Consider the following 19361-nt stretch of genomic DNA (forward strand, 5'->3'; position numbering starts at 1 on the left):
CTGTCTAGAACGTTACCTTGGAGAAGGCAGTAAAGGTAATCAGAGGCAAAGAGGAAAAAAATGGCAAATATTCTTGAGAGATCCAACTGCTTTTATTCCTTACAGCGCTGCTCTTCAAAACCCAATCAAAACATTTAAGTGGTGGTACTTGAAAATTATTAGTCAAACTGAGGTCACCAAAAAGAACGGCAAGCGTCAAATATCCATATATCGAAAGCTATAGAATTAGAAATGCACTTTGCAAGAAACACCATGTTATGTAACAATCTTATTTACGTGATTTATTGGATAGCTTGGTAGTTCAATTCATCCTTGCAAAGCAATTGATGAGCGTTCCATTTCTTACCAGGAGCCAAAGTGATGAAATCATGAACGTGACCAGGTTCAATACATATCATTTGTTCGTAGCCAGTTTTTGGTTCGAAATCAGCCATTCCTTGAGACTTCTCAACCCATGGATTCCAAACAACAGTATCAGGCAAATTATATCTTTTCAAAGTATGAACTTGCACACCCTTGTCGACGATTTGAATGGCACGTTCAGGACTGACATTCTGATAAATGACATCGGTTTCTTGATGGAAAGTGACCACCGGGTGTTTATCCACGTATGACTCCTTCAACAGTTGGTCGTAAAGTTTCATACCAGCCAAGTTGGAGACCATCGTTCCTTCGATGTCTTCAATTCTGAAATAAGTATGGAACAACCAGTTGAATTTTAGTTCCTTGGAAGTGGAAGTGTTCTCCACTTCTATTGCGGTTTTTAAAGAATCAACACCCAATTCAACGGTTAAAATCAAAAGAAAATCCATTGGCCATAACTTGGTCAACTCCGGATTGGCGATTTCGGGCTTCAAACCAAATTGAACCGTTGGTGGGTCACTCTTGGTTTGGCCCAAGAATTCCCAAGTGGAGTTTCTTGCAAGACCATGTTGGGGCAATTTACTCAGATACTCATCAGTGGTATTTTTCCCAAAAACAGGAAAGACTAAAGGTATACCACCTCTTACGGGCTTAGAGCCATCCAGTTTAGCTGCAGTAGACAGCCACAATTGTTCTTCAGATTTCAACTTCCAAGAATAAACTGTAGCACCGTACTTCAAAATGGTGACGCTGGTAGTTTCGTCATCAGGACGGGTTAGGACAACCTCTCTATCAGTTTCTTTGACAGGCATAGCTTTACTTTCTAATGCGTCTTGATGATCCGGCTTTAGCTAGAGAGCCATTCAATCATCAAATGCCTAAATATTCATATCAAGGGACCGCCGTCCTTTTTGCTTCGGAAAGAAAACAAAAAACGCGTTCCGGTGACCCCGCCTGAATTAAGCAAACAACATCTTAAAGCATAAAGGATTCATCACCATTAGCGATGAACGTGTGAAAGAGTCCTGAGAGCCTGCAGAGCGGTACGGATTAGCATTGATTGGTTGATCAACGGCTTTCCAGACGCTTGTGATCTCAGATGGATGGTGCGCAGCAGTAGACGTGCCTCTATGGAAGGCGAAGAAATAAATACCGGCCTTTATGTGGTACATGCTTGTATTTTGTACATACATAGAACATACGGTACTATACAGGGTGCCGATTAGGAAACGGATTCCTGTCTCCAGCAAATACCAATCCTCTTGGTCGATGTCTCGTTGTAAAGAGTGGGAAACCAGAGAGTATCTTGGTACACATTCTTTCTTGCACACTGTTTCCCTACAGAGCTTTTCTACAACATTAAACCTTTATTATTTTTACTGCTCTCAAGCCAGTCTAGTTTGCGTTAAGATATTGTATCGCTTTTCCTCAAAGGTTTAGCCGCCGATAACTACCCCGGATTACTGGAAGTAAAAAAAATGCAACTGGACTCATGGTAAAACCAGTTTGCTGCTCGATCACTTAAAAAATTCAACGATATAAAAGCACGGGTCTTTCCATCTCTTTTGCTGCCGCTGCATCTCGTCATTGGAAGAAGAGGGCCTGCACTACCACATATAACAGAAGTGAAAATAAAAGGGAGGCCGAATTCACCTAAATAATCGCTAGTGTGGAATGTTATGTAAAAGACGCTTAATTACGTTGGTTCTCAGTTGATCTGTTTATGGATGCTTGCGTATTGTATTGAGTTGAGATAGTGAATCACAGAAAATTAATTATGTAAGGTATGGGTGTTCAGTGGCAAAATTCAAGAATGGAATATTGATGGTGGGTTGGTTGATAGGAAACGAAAGTAGCCTGGACCAGCTAGGACATAAAAGCGTCTACTGAGCAAGCCTTTCTACATAAAAGACAAAGTCCTTTATATTTGGTGTCTCTACCTGTGCACAGTGACTGTACATTTAAACGCCCATAAAAACAGCTAAGCATTTCATCTAATTTTGTTGGTTTCCATTTTTCACCTCCAATTTTACCTACCAAAGATAATAACTGCTTTCTCTACATTTTCCGAGCCATATTACATTCATTAACCGTGTTTAATTAAGCATCAAAGTCTTTGAAATTATCTAAAATACGACTCTGATCCGTATTGTTCAAGACGTTCTAACCTTTTTTGTTTTTTCATAAGAACAGACTATAAACATCGTATCAATCGAGCAGCGTGCCTTAATAAATAGAACGCAAATACAGAAAAATGAGAGATTCTAACCATCGATCACTGACGCTGAATAAACCTATAGTAACGATAACGTCCACCGTGTATGACCGAAGAGCACTTGACATCAACTCCAGTATCCCGCTAATAAATTCACTAAACTACTTAACGTACCTAACTTCGAATTCATCAAAAGTTAGAGAAACGGTAGCCAATGACGGAGCCCTGGAAAGATTGGTGTCAATATTGAGAAATTGTCATTTGAGTTTGTTTGAATTACTGGATTTGGATTTAGAAGATTTCAGTGAACATGATAACATTAAGAACCTATGGAAGGAGAAAAAACTTGCGTTATGTGCATGGAAATGGACCCTAACCTTTCAGTGTCTAGTGTTAACAGGCACTAGAGGAACAGAACAAATTCGGAAAAAAGTAGTAATGTCTGGCGTCTTATCTGTGCTGGTCACAGTGTTGGATAATTATTTATTATATCATAAAAACTATGACTTCATCAAAGACCAAACCATGAATTTTGACTTTAAGGGAATAACCACAGAAACGATGTACAAGTTTTTGAGAAAGGACGAAAATGAAACGTATCAACAATATATAGAGTTCATTACAGGTCAGGATAAATTGAAATTATCAAATGATAAAACTTTTTTAAACGAACGATTAGTGGCACCATCCATGACAATCCCGACGGATTTTAGTGATACCTGGGTTGATTTTGCACATCTAGCTAGCAATTTTGATACTCACACTCACCACAAAAAAAATGACGACGATACTGACATCGACACCGATCGAAACAATACAAATTTCAATGCATATGAAGAATTCTTCTCCCAACCGGACGTTAATAAACCTACCATCTCCACGCCACGTGAATTCTTTTTAGGAAGAATCGTGCCCAAACAAGACGACGTTATTTGGTCTCTTCAATTGTTAGCTTTCGTTTCTAAATACACATACATGAAGTCTACCCTACAAAATGTTGAACTGGTGGAATCTTTATCATTCAGAAGCATGGCTACTCGAGTGAAACAACGAATTTCGGAGGATAATGACATAGAAGAACAAGAAAGAAATGTCACCGTAAAATTTTCCACACTATACCCCTATCTATCAAAAACTTCTAAAAATAATCCCGATCATAAAAATTCGGATTCTAGTAAAGATAATCCATTCTTTGAAGAGTTGAAAAAACTTTCAAACAAATGTCAGCAAAAGGAACAAGAGCGAATGTCCAATATTCGCTGTCCGGTTTTAAATTTATTCGAACGTTATCGTGTGCCCAAACCCAATGATAATAATGCTAATAATACAGACAAGGAAAGAATTATTTTAAGAAAAAAGCTATCGGAGAAATTTGAAAGAAATTGGAACTATGAGAAAATGAAGAAAAAATCAACTAACAGCATTAACGACTTTAAATCACTATCAAACATTGTAAACATATTTCCTTTGGTAGAAAAATATACTGTGAATACAGAAAACACGCATGATATTATCTACTGGAGTTCAGTCATTATGAGAAATTCATGTCGAAAGAATGAGATCTTAGGCGTACGCCAATGTGCCAATTTCTCATGCGGCAAATGGGAAGACTTTCCAAGACAATTTGCCAAGTGCCGTCGATGTAAAAGAACGAAATATTGCTCAAGGAAATGCCAATTAAAAGCGTGGGGTTATCATAGATATTGGTGCCATGAAGTTGGATCAAGTCATTTAAGATCCACTAACACTACCACAGGCGTCAATACTCCAAATGAACCGGGCTCCTTAAACACTACTGCCACGACGGCAGCTGACGTTTCAAATTCTACCAGCACTTTCGCTCCGAATATTTCTACCACCGTGCCTGATGAAATAGGCAACGCCGACGATAACAGTATACCTGAATAAAATGGAATGATATGGTGATCGAAGTTAATGGTATTGAAATATTCAACAAAGAAGTTGTTTTTTTTTTCATTTTTTTTTTTTTTTCAATTTTATTTGATATTTCTTGAAATTAGCTACACATTTGGCATAGGGTTATTTTATATACCGGATATAAATAATCAAAAGACTACAGATTTAAACTAATTTAATAATAGCATGGATCAATCCTATTTCTCAGTCGTTGATACTTTATTTCTCTGTAAAATTTTTTTTTGGGTCTTTCTGTCCTAGTCTTCGCCTGTAATTGACACAGAAATAGGTGGATTAGGAAATTGATGTAATGATATAGAAGTCTTCTTTCTTTTTAGTATTGAGGGGACACCTTCATACACCCTTTCAAATAATGTATGGTTTCTTTCATTATATCTTTGAATTGTGCAAAAGAAGGACCATTTCAGAATCATTAGATACATGGCAAGGAAGCTAAAGTTTGGCCATAACGTATCACTGAATTCAATTGTGGCATTTTCATGCACTTGCCATAACATGTAATCGGACAATCTTCTATGACCACTAGTTCTGATCAGTAATTCACACTTATTAGAGTAAAAATCCATGTACATCTTGTTGGTAAACTTTTTAATATCTATTTTGCTTTGTGATTTACTTTGCAAACAATCTTGAACTGAACCTTGAATCGTATGTAAGATATCGTTTCTCGATGTGTATGGAAAACATATGTATAGTGTGAAATCGCCCCCATGTTTTGTAATTTCTTCCACTTTTGCAATTTTTTCCCTCATACCGGGGGAAAGTAAAGATTGATCACCTACTATCCTTATTTTGGAGCCATATAATGGATCTTTATAGTCATTAGCCCTTTTTGCAAACTCGTCCAGCTTTATCGTGAATAAATTCATTAGGGTATCTACTTCTTCTTTTGGTCTATTAAAATTCTCTATTGAAAATGCATAGGCAGATACACATCTTACACCAAGCCTTTTGCATATATAGAGTAAGGTTAGTAATGTTAATCCGCCTGCTTCATGGCCCTTTTTCACGGGCAACTTTCGTGATTTGGCGTACCTCCGATTACCATCCATGATAAAGGAGACATGCTCAGGTACCGGCCCTACGCTTAATACTTTTATCAAAAAGTTTTGAATAGTTCTATAAAGCCATGAAAACAGACTGAACGACATAATCCACCCGAATATTCTCCGGAGTTTGTTTTTTATGGCAAAGCAAAACTGCTCCTTGGTCTCTGCCAGGAGCCTTCTTAATGCTACGAATTGAATTTGAATAACACTAGGCACTTTCATGAGGTCGGTCAAATTATTAGGTTTTTGGAAACACTAAGCCGCTTCCTGAGCTGTTGGTAAGACAAAGAGAGAGATAGTCCAAATCATTATCTTTGCCACGCCTTCTGGAGTTCCTTCCTTAAATACCAAAAACACAAGTTTAGCCGCCGAGGTGTAACCAAAGTTACATGGTTACCCTTAAAAGGAACATGCTCCGTTTTATCCTTTTAAAAAGTTTGCAACAGTGTCTGTATATCGTCAACAAATGATAGGCTGATCGGAAACGTTCATTAATTAATTAATTATTAGGTTGATTTATATAATGTATCGTGCTTTATTTATATACAGCTGAAATTAATGCATTTTGAAGTGTCATTGAAAGGAGAGAAAAGAAGTATTAGTCGTTATCTGAAGTTGTTGACCACTGTCCCGCAATCTACACAATAGTAGTTTCTATCTTGCTGACCATTAGCACCAGAAAACGCTTCAAATCTTGAACCGTTACAAACATTGCAACGTATTGCTAAATTCATCGCACTTTTCGGGGTAGTAGGTCCGTGTCCATTGGAGAAAACAGATGACATGCTTTGTCTTGGTGTTTTTGGCTGCAGACTGCTTCCTAGGGTCTTTAATGAAGTACTACTTTTTGGACGTACATTAGAGTAGCTACGGCCTGTTGGACAGACTTTCCCACCAATGTTGTAAGTGGCTGTCGAAGATTGGCCCGGTAAGTTAGATTTGGTTCTTGAACTGAAGCTTCTACTTAGTGAATGTAGCGAATCGGAGCTATTGAACCGTTTCTTGACCTCTCTATTGTAGTCTTGTAGTTTGAGCAACACACGCTTTCTTATAGCAGATGGCATATCTGCTCTAAACACACGAATGTTCCCTACGTTATCGGTACTGATCAGTATGGTCCCAATTGCATCAACCACGTTAGGGATTGCGCTAGCCACCGAATTATTAAGCACCGAGCTTGGTTTAGAGTTATAAGGCAAAGAAGATTCTGTATCCGAGATTGAAGAATCATCGTTAGTTAGACTCAGAACATCGAAACTATCCGAACTCTGAAAAAACTCTAAAGACAATTCACAGATAACATCATTAGATAAGGACAATGTTTTTGAGGTTTCTGGAGGTGCAATGCTGACGGACGTGACAGGTGCCTTATGAGCATGGAAGGAAATGTAATCTGTATTTTTGATGCAATTATCATTGTTGTGGTGCGGCAAGGGAAGTAGGTTACTAAGTTTTAAGTGATTATTATGAAGCAAATGGTGTGGTTTTTCTTCGGCGTTCTGACTGGACGATCTACTCATGGATTTACTAAATATGCTTCTCAAACTGCCAGACCTGGCCAATCCCTTTGATTTCTTCTTGGATTCGTCTTGGTCGGCTCCTCTATCTGAAGACTTTAACCTCCAGCCGTAAACCCAATGGTCATCGCTGCTATTCACAACGATCGGCTGACCATGCCAGATAGACAATTGTGCCTTGTGTTGAGAGGAGCCACTGTGGAACCCCTTCAGTACTTCTAAAAGTTTCCTCTGTTCTAAATTGAAGATTCTTATTCTGGAATCATTGGATGTGGCTACTAAACGGAAGGAATGATCCAGTTGAGATCTAAAGGACTGCAAACCTGTTACACGTGGACCGTGGCGAACTTTTGGGTCAGTCTCGGTGATCATGACATGTGCGTTCTGCTCCTGAGTTTGTCTATCTGCTACATGGAATGAAGAAACCGGCGTAAGACCTTTCGTCAATAAAATGTGAACATATCCGTTAAAAGTCCCTAATATTGTATATTTCCCCTCCTCCGGGGATAATGTGACGGAGGTGATTAAATCTTGGCAATCATACTCGAAGCTAACCTCATCATCCAAGATGGACCACAACCTACATTTATGATCCAAGCAACCGCTAATAAAAAATCTATCGTCCGTGGGGTGAAATTCTACACAAGTAACAAAATCAGGATGAACAAACGTCTTCAATGAATTTTTCCTGTCTGGGTGCCAGAGCTTTACCGTTCTGTCCATCGAAGCTGACAATATAAAATTATTTTTGGACCAATTCAAATCCAGAACATCTTGTGTGTGTTCTTTGAAGAGCCGGAATGGCGTTGGATGGAAAACTGGGGCATACAGATTTAGCAGTTTTTCCTTTTCTTCGTATTTCTCCGTAGCAGCATCTAGGAATTGTTTTTCCTTTGGACTGCTAAATGAACTAACCTGTTGTTTTATACGCATAGACTTGGCTCGTGCTTCTTTGTTAGATTCTGCAGTTGAGTCCAATTCGGCTCTTTCCACCGGCGAGCCAATAACTTTCCACACTCGTATTTTACCGTCTTTACTGCCCGTGGCCATGAATTTCCCGTCGAGGCTGAATTTTGTAGTCCATATGGCTTTAGAAGTGGGTTCCGATGATTTGGTGGTGGCGGTGGCCGTATCACCCTCGTATGCCGTTAGTTCTTGGGCCAGAAATAACCTTCTAAACTGTTTGAGGTTTTTTCGCCTCTTTAGCATTTTGATATATTTAGGCTCCCTCAAATAGCTTTCAAACTGTTCAGTGTCAATAGCATTGAAAGGGTAAAAGTCATTAGCCCTAAGGTTGGAAGTTAGAGTGTTGCCTCTTTGTAAATGTTCTTTTAGCTTCATAAAGGAATCTGTACCATTGTCCGCATTATTACCCTTGTCACCGGTATTGTTCGTTTTCATCATTCTGAACTTCAATGGTTCAATATCTGCAGAGTATTCAAGGTTGAGTTTACTTCTACTTTCATTTGAACTGGAACCATCTAACCCATTAGAAGACTGATCGTCTAGGCTACCATGCGATCTCCTCTCCTCTTCAGATCCGTTGGCATTAGAGGAGTTACTAAACTCAGAGCGCACCTTGCTTGTACTTGTTTTAACTTCCGGCATATTTGTCATACTCATTACTTCTTATACGCTTCAACCGTATACGACGTACTAGAAATACAACAGCCGGCGCTTTTTCTCTGGTTTCTGTTTGTCTTTATTCTTCTTTTGCCTCCTTCTATCTCTCTCTTTGTTCGTTCGTGAGAGATTGTAACGCTGCTCTCTATACGGTCCTGTTGAGACTTGAACGAACGCGTATTATATTCTAGGAAGAAATATCTAAGTAACTCGCTTACGAATAGCTTAAGAAAGGACAGAAAAAAATGTGTCCCCCTTAACAACGGCAGTGAGGGAAAAAAAGAAAGTACGCTAAACCTGCACACTACTAGGTATGACTGTTATTGTTATAAGACAGGGCAGTAGCAAAAACGACCTCTAAGCCTTGCCTAAGTTGTTCTTTTCAAGCAATCACATCTATTTATACGTACCGCATATACGTATATAAGTGTATATATAAATATCATACATAAAGTTTTTTCTTTCTTTTTCCACGCCTTTCAGTCTGCGAGGCGTATAAGGTAAACTTGTTCTCGCACACAGACCTACCGAAGGCCTTCCATGGCTGAGCCCGCGCAAGGAGATCTGGGATCATCCGCGGAAGAGGCCAGCGGCTCCCGGCCCAGAACAAAGGAAAACACGGCGACAGTGAGTAAGCGAAAGCTCTTTCCAGGCAATGCAAGGGTCCTCCGCCGTTGTCTGGCGAAGTTCCGGTAAAGCCAACTTATTCCCTGCGGGCCTCTTTTTGCGCGGCGGATTTAAGCGCCCGTCCTTCGGCTGGCGGTTTGTCATTTCTCTCTGGTACTATTTCCGCGGACGGTGGTCTCAAACCCGCGCGCATGGCACATCAGGTTCTATAAGAAAACAAGATCAAAATTCGTTAGGTGATGTGTCGTACCTTAAGCGCGCGAAGGAGAAGCGGGGCCCCTGTGAGTTGCTTCTGCTCTTTGCTTATACTTGTGACAGTAGACGGCGGCAACACACAATTAGCGTACGCTTTCTGTCTCAAATTGCAGACTACATACGAGAGGAGAGGCCTGAGTCGGCTCTACACGGCTTTAACGAAAGCTTTTCCGTTGTGAAATCGAGTCTCCCAATTGTTCGTCACCTATATACGTCCATCCGCCAAACTGCTTTTGAATGCTAGCGCTCAAGTATTCGTCCACTACACTGTCGATCGGGTTCTCACTGGTAAATTCTTGGTCGAAATTTGCCGTGTCTATTTCGCTCTTGACGTGCGGCTTGTATGGCGGAATGTAGCCCTTCATCAGTAGTTTTTTCCAGGAAATGTCTTTGAAGAAAGGGTGATTGCGAATTTCACTAGTGCCGTTGACGCCTAATCTTCTGTTAGGATCCCTGCTCAAGAGACCGATTAATAGATCTTTAGCTACGGGGTCGAATCCGTCAGGGAAAAGTAATGGCTGTTGCAATATTTTTTTGTACATTACGGGAACGTTTTCGTCATAGTATGGTGGTAATCCCGTCATCATCTCGTATAATAATATGCCCAATGTCCACCAATCTACTGTTTTGTTATAGCCCTGTCCCAATAAAATCTCCGGCGCTAAATATTCCGGAGTACCACAGAAAGTGTCCGTTTTGTCATTATCCTTCATATTCAGTTTACAAAGTCCGAAGTCACACAATGCGATATGACCCTGGTAATCCAGTAGGATATTTTCCGGCTTCAAATCACGATAAATAACGTCAAGTTTATGTAATGAATCTAGGGCACACAGAAGTTCCGCAATGTAGAATCGGGAGCGAGCTAGACTAAATTGTCCTTCGTGCTGTAAGTGGTAGAATAGTTCGCCACCATTAATGAATGCTAGCACTAGATACAGTTTCTCTGGAGATTGGAACGAAAACTTCAAAGGAACAATAAAGGGGCACTCTACTCTTGCCAAGACTGTTCTTTCTGCAAGCGTATGCGTTACTTCACATTTCGATACAATGTATGCCTTTCTCAATGCCTTCAAAGCATATATCTTCTGCGTATCCTTTTTCCTGACTTGCATCACTTTACCAAATGAACCTCTCCCAATAACTTTCAAGAGATCGAAATCGTCAATAGAAAGTGGGTTGTTTTTGGAAGGCTGGTAGTCTACGGTTATATTCAATTTACCAAAACCCCTCTCCAACGAAATCCAATGATGGTTATAGAGTCTTACTTGAGGTACAGAATGAACTTCTAAATTCAACGGCAAATGGAAGGAATCCAAATGAATATCCTGGTTCGTGTTTATCTTCTTCAAAATATCACTTAACGCTTCGTCTTGTTCATTGATCTCCTGCTGCCAGTTTTTGGATGGTAAAAGTAAAGATGGTATTCTGGCAAAGACGTCTATTTTCAAAAATTGCAGCTTTCTTGTTATATCAAATGTGGAAATTTTATTAAATATAGGGTGTTCCATCGTGCCCATATCAGGTCCGATAGTAGTAATGGAATTATCAAACTCAAGCGTAAAATAAAGCAGTGGGCTTGGATTTTCTGATCCTGGTAACAATATAGTTGAAGGTATAAACTTGGTAGCACAAGTCCCTTTTATCAAACTTTCACCCATTGAACCTTGCTCTACTGTTTCGTATCGAGGCAATTCCTGTATCATGGCCGCTACTTCCGAGTCGTCATTAGGTGATGAACTCAAGACTCCGGAGCTCAATAATTTTTGCAAAATAGCAGCATTAGAAGTGATTGGGAAGGGAAGAGCAAAATCCTTACCGGAATATATTTTCACTGTCATCAGCCCAGATCCCGAATGTGATGCATTTTTTTCTACGGTAGATTGACAAGATTTACTTTCTAGAGCCGCTGAATTGACGGTTTCTGCTCCCGATAAGTTCTTAAAGGACGCATTATCACGAAACTTTGGAGAATTTAAAGTACTTGGCAATGTTTCATTTGTACTAGTCTTTCTTATGTTGTGTTCCTGTTGATTATCGTTGCTGATGGAACTACTGTCGTGATGCTTTTCCCCCAAATGGAAATGAAATAAACCATTACCCCACGATTTGTCGTTGTTTTCATCTACATTGTTTTCACTCTCATCTTTGGATTTCCCCAATTTGAATTTAGGTATTCGCCACGTATGCATGGTATTTATGTGTATGTATGCGTGCAGCGTTCTAATTTTTCTTGGAAGGCTTTTACTCTTTTTTCCACGCAAACTGGATTTATTGTTTTATTTTATAAATCCGGAGATGACTATTATTTTGCAGATTCTCGAGGGAAATTCATAAAAAAAACTCGGGGTAGAAAAACTGGATCGGAATGCGCCAAATCGGGAAATACTTCGGATAATATGTATTATTAGAAACGTGAAGCCTGAAGAAAGAATTGGAATAATCCTAGGCCTTCCGTTCCCCAAGAGAAAAAGAAACGTTCACATGTTATGCTGCTGTTTGCTAATATGTTATAATATGAATCTATTAAGTATATAGAAGTATATGTTCATGAAATTAGATGTTTTTTGTTCCTTCCCGTCAAAATTCATTAAAAAGAGAACCATCAGGCCATTGGTAAGTTTCATTTAGGTACGAACAGTTGGTTCGTCAGTTCCCAATACTTCCTTGAAGTTCAAAAATTTAATGACCGAGTTTATAATTGGCTTTAAATATTCTTCGGCAGTTTTGTGGTACTGTGATTTATCATCGCAATACTTCTCAATGTACAATCTAATCGTAGCGCCCGAAGAACCTGTACCAGACAATCTTAGAACGAATCTTGCACCATTAGATAGCTTGACATACAAACCTTGATGGTCGGACACAGAACCGTCCAAATCTGTGTACGAAAAATCACCACAGTCGGTAACATTCACGGATTCTTCAGTTGGGAAGGGGGAGTTAATCACACCAGATTTGGAGACAAAAGCTTCCAGTTGGTCAACAATCTTGTTAGCTTTTTCACTCTCTACCTTCTCAAAATCATAACGAGTGAAGAAAGTACGACCGTATTTAGCCCAAAATTCGTCTTGTATAGTCTTAATAGAAGCTTCCTTTTCTGGGTGGTGCTTGTTGTAAATGGCCAAGATGTTCAACCACGCCATGACGGCCCAAACACCATCTTTTTCTCTTACATGATTAGAACCCGTACCAAAAGATTCTTCACCGCAGATGGATAACTTTTTGGCATCGAACAAAGCACAGAAAAACTTCCAACCGGTTGGAACTTCATAACAGTTTAGGCCGTGAGCCTTGGCGACACGATCAATAGCTGCTGAGGTAGGGAATGAACGTGCCAAACCGTAAATACCTTGCTTAGCAAAATATGGAATTTCAGCAGCATATTCAGCAATAATGGCCACTGAGTCACCTGGAGAGACAAAGGATGGGCCATAACCGTAGATCATGTTTCTATCACCATCACCATCAGAGGCAGCACCAAATTCAATCTTTTCACGATCAACCCTTTTCACTAATGAACTAGCATAAGTCAAGTTTGGATCTGGATGCATACCACCAAAGTCCGGAGAAGGATGCCAGTTTTGTAGGACTTCATCGGCTGGTAAGCCGAATTCGTCAACGAAAATAGCCTTTCCGTATGGGCCAGTAACACCATTCATGCTATCGAACAGTAGCTTCCAGTTCTTAGTAGAGCGCTGGTTATCGATAAACTTCTTGATTAGGTCGAAGTCAAAGATTTCCTTCAAGAACTCAACATAGGCTTTTGTAATGTCGATAATATCGATTAATAATGGACCGTATTTCGTATCCTTGCCTATCGTCTGCAAGTCTAGTTCTGGGAAATCTTTGATAGTTTTATAGCCAGTTAACTTTTTGGATATTTCCCAAATAGCATTTGTGACAGACTCGGGAGCTGGGCCCCCGTTGGATAAATTGTACTTAATACCCATATCATTTTCTGGACCACCTGGGTTGTGTGAAGCAGTCAAGATAATACCGCCGGTGCATTTGTCCTCATAAGTTCTCATAATGTGAGAAGCGGCTGGTGTAGATAAGAGACCGTTTTGGCCAATAACTAGCTTTTTGACCCCGTTGGCAGCACTAATAGCAGCAATTTTGTGAAGAATAACATCATTGTAGTAACGACCATCACCGCCGACAACAAGAGTGGCACCCTTGGAGCCTTCAGGAATAGCATCTAGAACCGACTGAATGAAATTCTCGGTGTAATGAGGTTGATCTTTAAAGACCTTTGTCTTCTTACGCAACCCAGAGGTACCGGGCTTTTGATCTTGGTAAGGTTTGGTAGGAACTGTCTCGATTTGGAATGACATAATAATATGAAAACTTAGTTACTTTTTTTTTTCAGTGCGGAAGACAGGATTAATCTTCTTTGCTGTTCATTAGTTCAGGCAACGCCTAGAAAAAGATAATCTTCAAAAAGCAAACAATACATCAGTGCCTTTTTATATTTTCGACCTTACTTGGGCTGCAGCCATCGAAATCCTTGAAATATCCACTATTTTTACACTTCTCAACCCCTGTCTATTCGTGGCTCTACATCATATGGCAAAAGCTTAAAGTCCCCCTTTCACAGTGGTTCCCCGCGATAATCAGCGGGCGGCACCACCCCTTTTCGCGCGCCCCGCGCTTCTCTTCACCGAGGCCAAGTTCTGCTCCCCCTAGAAAGGACGACTACACACTAGGCCCTCCTGTACTTACCTAACGAGCTCAGGGGCAGCGTGTGTTGAGAGGAAAGAACTGCTCGACCTCAACAGGTGATACTATCGGATGCGCATTCGTTGGAAGCGTCATGTGCCCACGTTATGGTGTGGGAAGCGATTGTTTGAGAGTGGCAAGCAATAGAAGACACAAAGGGGAAAAGGACACTTGCATCGCTGGCACTAGTTGCAGGAGAACCACGCAGATCGCGCATGTGCTCGATGTATTTTTTATTCCATAGCGACGACAGCGTGGGTCAAGAAACTTTTAATATTCTCGAGCTCTTGCCAGGGCTAACGCTCCTTGTTGTCTTGCTCTCCACGCTTCAATAGTGTTTCCAAGTCTGGAATTTTTTCCCTTTCCAATTGATCCTTTAAGTCTGATGTAAGGTTTAGTTTGTCCGCTTTCTTGATTCGAAGAATCTTCGCTAATTCCTTGCTATCGAATTTCTTGTGCGTATAGGGGCTGATTTTCTCTCTCAGTGAGTCCGGCAGTTCTGGGATCTGAAATTCTTTCGAGTCGTTGATCATCAATTGGTRAATCCACTCCAATAACACTTGCTGTTGTCTATAAATGAACACTGTGGGTATTCTAAGCGGATCGTCTTTGTTTGGGTCTTGTCCCTTTTTCAAAGCGGGAAGAGGGAGAGTGGTGTCTGTCGTCACGTTGTTTATGGATTGATAGTAGTTATAGGATGGGATTTCCGGTAGTTCGTCTGTGTCCATTGACTCCACAAACTGTCCCATAAGGTCATCGATCTGGTCCTCATCTGTTTCATTTTTTAACGGCACCCCAGATGTAGTTGTCCTATTTAGTAGTTTTGGGAAATCAGTTACTCGTTCATCTTCTGCAAATGGTAATCTACACGAAATAAGACTTCTAACGACTTTTCTTTCGTTATCTTCTTGCTCGATTAAAACTGGACACAGGGCGCACATGGTCACTTCACTGTCTTTTCTGCTTACGTATCTTGCAACAGCAACCTTCCTATTCTCTAACATAACATCCACTAGGGCACTGAATGCCATTGCGTCAGATAGACAGCCAAGTCTTGTATCTGCCACTATGAAAGAAGACTCAGATGTTAAATAATATCTTGGCAAAGCCTCTCTATCCAGAAACCCTCTTAAATCCATCCCGGGAAATGTTTCATATACAGTCTGTTCGACTAGAACAGATGGCAACACTACATAATCTGCACCATAACGGTACGCCTTTGTTACCGAATCTTTAGAGATAGTTGCTGAAGTGTAAGAAGGCTCCGCCTCATCATTCGCAATGGCGCTCTTGTTATTTTCTTCATTATGAATTTCATATTCAATTATGGATTTAACCCCTAAGTATTTTACTTGCTTGTTGGAATCTTCAGTCTGAATAACGGTTTTTCGATTGAGTCCAGAGATTGCCTTAGTGGCGGGAAATGCCTCTACTCTGAAGCACAAACAATTTGCATCCTCCACGCTACCCTTTGGATTCGATGTTTGTGTCGTCAATATATCAGCTCCCAACCTAAGCTCGCCTGAAAAAATTCTTACCGGTTTAACTATACTCGTCGCAGGAGAAGTGATTTCAATAAGAAGCTCATTAATAGTGTATACTTTCGAATCTGGAATGGCTTCTACTAACTTCAGCCAATTTGATTGTTTCCTATCATCTTGGCTATCTTTCCTGCAGTCAATCAAAACAATTCTTGCGTTTAGTTCTTCAACCAGTACATTTATCTCTTCGTCTGTGATATCTAGTTCATCTAGATTATCCGTGAATACAACTATTTGCTTTAAAATCTTCCTTGCTTGAAATTTTTGCTTGATATCCAATGAAGCAACTAGGAGACATTGAATCATAGACTGAAAATCTTCAGTTGGGCTATCACGAGCATGCTGCWCACAATACTGTTTCAAATGTCTTATGAATTTAATCGTGTCAGTCGTCGTAACTGGAGCCAAAAAAGATTGAATTTGAAACACATTGGGGATTTCCTGGGAATTCTCAGATATGGGACAATTTGCTAGGTAACAGCTTATCCAGTCTGTTTTCCTACTCTTTTTAGATTTGTTCAATAACGTGTATTCCAAATATGCCATAGATTTAAAAACATTGTCATTTTTTATCATTGATGGTGACACATCCACGATGAAAGTTGTTGATTCGCTTGACATTATTACTACTTGTAGTTTTGTTGTTCGCCTATTATTTTTCTCAGTTATACGAAATATATCAGCTTGGTGATGCCCTTTTCATTTTTCCATGGCAACAAACGCCTTGTCGGAACATAAACTACCTAGCCAGTCGAATACATAAAGCATGAGATATTAAAAGATTCTGTCAATACGTCACTACAATTACCGACATGAGAGTCAAGTAAAACAGGAACGACAATTTGCTTTAAAATTCTCATGATATTTATTTAGTTTGGATCGCAACCAAAAAGAATACCGTAATGCTTCATTGATCAGAAACAAGACGTAAATAAAAAGAAAGCCCTGTAGGGGGCTCGAACCCCTAACCTTATGATTAAGAGTCATACGCGCTACCGATTGCGCCAACAAGGCTCTTTCTTATGGATGAAAGCACAAAACTGGGCAGTTATATACATCAACACTTTATTGGACTACGTACGCTTTCCTACCTTGTAAATATTGCTACACAATCGTCCATAAAAGATGAGTCTGGTGCACGGTTTCCAGTATTTTCTATTCAAATATCTAATACATGTATCAGACGCGGTCACTTCTCATGGATCTAATATTACATTGTCGTCCGCCAGATATAGTTCTTACATTTGTTAAGACTGCTCCAGCAAAATTGCTACGTGAAAGGTGGAATCTATCACTCAAGTGACGTAAAAATTATGCCTTGAATGATCATATGGACCACGGTATTATAGTATGGGCCCATAACTTTATCTTTATTGGCGTGGACAACATTATGGCGGTCAAGTTCAAGGCTGGGCTCAAACTAATTATCACTTTGGCTGACACCGACAACACTGGGAACAAGCTAAAATTCCATTAGCAGAGGCGATAACGTAATCGGGTATCTTTCGCAAAAAAATTGACAGCCAAATGTTCAGCAGATCACACTGTCGACATCAAGGACGTAGTCGTACGTGTGCAAAAAGTTTGTGCTAGAAAAGTGCTTTCAATCGTAGGGAATCTTTTAGGTTCCCAAATCTGGGAGGATATGGTGGACGAATGACCAACAAGGCATTAGTCTAAAAATCTTCATCAAAATTCCAATTACCAAGTTTGGTATTTGACAAGGGCTTTGTACTTTAAGGCAATCCCTGCCTATAAATTCAATAAAGTTAAACGTCTCTCAAACATAGCGTTACAAGAAAATCTATATAGAAGTGCGTTTCTAAAACGTTTCATTGGCTCCATAAGGCTTCAGCATTAAACGGCCTTCGGTAGCTATTCCCAATTTACAATATTTTTACAGTATAGAAAGCCAAAGCCGAGGCATCCTTCCTAGTAGTGCTTCAATTAGCAAAAAATCCTCCCTGTTTACACACTATCGCTCGAAGATTCGCTTCTTAGGTAGATGCCAAATAGAATTCATCTAGAGCATACGCAGACATAGTAATCACCGATTTAGCACGCATATTACCGACACAGCAATCCGGAATTACTTACCCCATACGCTTTTCCACGGAAGTCATTTTCCACGCTGCATCAATAGTACAAAATAGTGAGGAGTAATGAGACGCGCCCCGTCCTCATCTTGTAGTCACCCTYATGATTTACTCGCGTCTAAGAACCGGTCTTTGGAGCGGCCCTGTCATCCCAACGCAAAAGAGTGACTTCTCTTTGCGCGTACAAAACCCCATGCATCACGCCCTGACCACCGGAAGGGCGGCTAATGGGCTTCAGCCGCGTCCCTTAACTGTTAGAACCTCCTCATAGCGCACACTTGGGCTACTCTTTGGGGCTTTTTAGCTTGCTGGACAGTTTGAACTATCTGCTACGGAAATAGGGAAATAAGAAGACGGAGTAAGGTGGGGTGGGGTAACGATATCTGATAAGGCTTTCTTCCTTGATAGTCAAATACGATGTTGGCGAGTATATAAACAGGAAAGTCCTTAAGATATATTCTAAACTGCTTCTTGAATTTTTGATGAGCAAATTTCACGAAAATCACGAAAATCAACCTATTCAAAATATTAACTATGGGTGGATTTTGGGACGCATTTGCAGTATACGACAAGAAAAAACATGGTGATCCAAGTTTGTACGGCGGGAATCATATGAACATCGGGGAGAGTAAGACACAAGTTATGTTCTCACAAGAATATCGGGCACCCAAGACGGAGCAGCCTATGCCGGAGAACATGCAGAATATGAGACGGTCTTCTATGTCTTCGGTGGACAGCTCCGATGTGGAGGCCGTCAAGGAGGGCAGATTACCCGCAGACATAGAAATACCAAAAAATGTTGACATATCTAACATGTCTCAAGGCGAGTTTCTGAGGCTTTATAAGAGTTTAAGGAAGGGCGAACCTGACAACAAGGTCAACAGGTAAACCAGCAAACTATGCTCTTTTCAAACACCTCCCGCACGACGCTTTCTATTTCCGCTTGATTTATTTATTCTTTCACGTGATTAATATCACGTAATATGCTTTCCGGTTTTCGTTAGTTTTATAATAGCATACATTGACTTATATAAACCCCATACATATCAATAATATGGAAGTTTGTAATCGAAAGCCTTACCATTGTTACCGTGGGCTCCGTTGCTCCGTTGTTCCGTTGTTCATGGCGCTATGACACATATCTAGTCTTCCGCGTTCTGCCGGTACCGGCTTGGAATAGCCATGAATCTCGGCGCGGAAATATCAGCGCCCTCCGCCGAAATGTTGGGAAATCGTCTTTTTCTTTCTTTTTTTCTGAATCTTTCATCTATTCGATAGCGATGATTCATTTCTTCTGAAAAAAAAAAAATAGAAATTTTTATTAACATGTAATTCTCTTATCCGTTTAATATATATGCTATCGTTTATTCTCTTATCGAATTTTCATTTCTATTCCCTTCCGCCATCCCTAATTC

General features: G+C 40.2%; 8 protein-coding genes and 1 non-coding gene across 9 annotated transcripts; 2 read left to right on the forward strand and 7 right to left on the reverse strand.

Annotated features, from left to right (window-relative positions):
- Nucleotides 1-281: 281 nt before the first annotated feature.
- DI49_4188 (glucose-6-phosphate 1-epimerase) lies at nucleotides 282-1175 on the reverse strand (the record flags this gene model as incomplete). The annotated part of the gene is made up of 1 exon (XM_018367222.1): nucleotides 282-1175. One exon carries the CDS (start codon nucleotides 1173-1175, stop codon nucleotides 282-284), a length of 894 nt encoding a protein of 297 aa, XP_018220156.1.
- Nucleotides 1176-2617: 1442 nt separating this feature from the next.
- MUB1 (MYND-type zinc finger protein MUB1) lies at nucleotides 2618-4486 on the forward strand (the record flags this gene model as incomplete). The annotated part of the gene is made up of 1 exon (XM_018367223.1): nucleotides 2618-4486. One exon carries the CDS (start codon nucleotides 2618-2620, stop codon nucleotides 4484-4486), a length of 1869 nt encoding a protein of 622 aa, XP_018220157.1.
- A 266-nt stretch (nucleotides 4487-4752) lies between these two features.
- Nucleotides 4753-5787, reverse strand: SRT1 (ditrans,polycis-polyprenyl diphosphate synthase; the record flags this gene model as incomplete). Its single annotated transcript, XM_018367224.1, has 1 exon — nucleotides 4753-5787. One exon carries the CDS (start codon nucleotides 5785-5787, stop codon nucleotides 4753-4755), a length of 1035 nt encoding a protein of 344 aa, XP_018220158.1.
- A 383-nt stretch (nucleotides 5788-6170) lies between these two features.
- LAF1 (Laf1p) lies at nucleotides 6171-8705 on the reverse strand (the record flags this gene model as incomplete). The annotated part of the gene is made up of 1 exon (XM_018367225.1): nucleotides 6171-8705. One exon carries the CDS (start codon nucleotides 8703-8705, stop codon nucleotides 6171-6173), a length of 2535 nt encoding a protein of 844 aa, XP_018220159.1.
- Nucleotides 8706-9742: 1037 nt separating this feature from the next.
- On the reverse strand, nucleotides 9743-11779 carry YPK2 (putative protein kinase YPK2; the record flags this gene model as incomplete). Its single annotated transcript, XM_018367226.1, has 1 exon — nucleotides 9743-11779. One exon carries the CDS (start codon nucleotides 11777-11779, stop codon nucleotides 9743-9745), a length of 2037 nt encoding a protein of 678 aa, XP_018220160.1.
- A 435-nt stretch (nucleotides 11780-12214) lies between these two features.
- Nucleotides 12215-13924, reverse strand: PGM2 (phosphoglucomutase PGM2; the record flags this gene model as incomplete). The annotated part of the gene is made up of 1 exon (XM_018367227.1): nucleotides 12215-13924. One exon carries the CDS (start codon nucleotides 13922-13924, stop codon nucleotides 12215-12217), a length of 1710 nt encoding a protein of 569 aa, XP_018220161.1.
- A 681-nt stretch (nucleotides 13925-14605) lies between these two features.
- On the reverse strand, nucleotides 14606-16471 carry YKU80 (ATP-dependent DNA helicase YKU80; the record flags this gene model as incomplete). Its single annotated transcript, XM_018367228.1, has 1 exon — nucleotides 14606-16471. The coding sequence occupies one exon, from the start codon at nucleotides 16469-16471 to the stop codon at nucleotides 14606-14608; it is 1866 nt and encodes a 621-aa protein (XP_018220162.1).
- Nucleotides 16472-16791: 320 nt separating this feature from the next.
- Nucleotides 16792-16864, reverse strand: DI49_4195. The gene has a single exon. It is a non-coding gene; the product is annotated as a tRNA-Lys (tRNA).
- Nucleotides 16865-18480: 1616 nt separating this feature from the next.
- Nucleotides 18481-18834, forward strand: SPG4 (Spg4p; the record flags this gene model as incomplete). Its single annotated transcript, XM_018367229.1, has 1 exon — nucleotides 18481-18834. The coding sequence occupies one exon, from the start codon at nucleotides 18481-18483 to the stop codon at nucleotides 18832-18834; it is 354 nt and encodes a 117-aa protein (XP_018220163.1).
- Nucleotides 18835-19361: the final 527 nt, after the last annotated feature.

Source organism: Saccharomyces eubayanus, chromosome XIII, assembly GCF_001298625.1.
Source record: "Saccharomyces eubayanus strain FM1318 chromosome XIII, whole genome shotgun sequence".
Classification (NCBI taxonomy): domain Eukaryota; kingdom Fungi; phylum Ascomycota; class Saccharomycetes; order Saccharomycetales; family Saccharomycetaceae; genus Saccharomyces; species Saccharomyces eubayanus.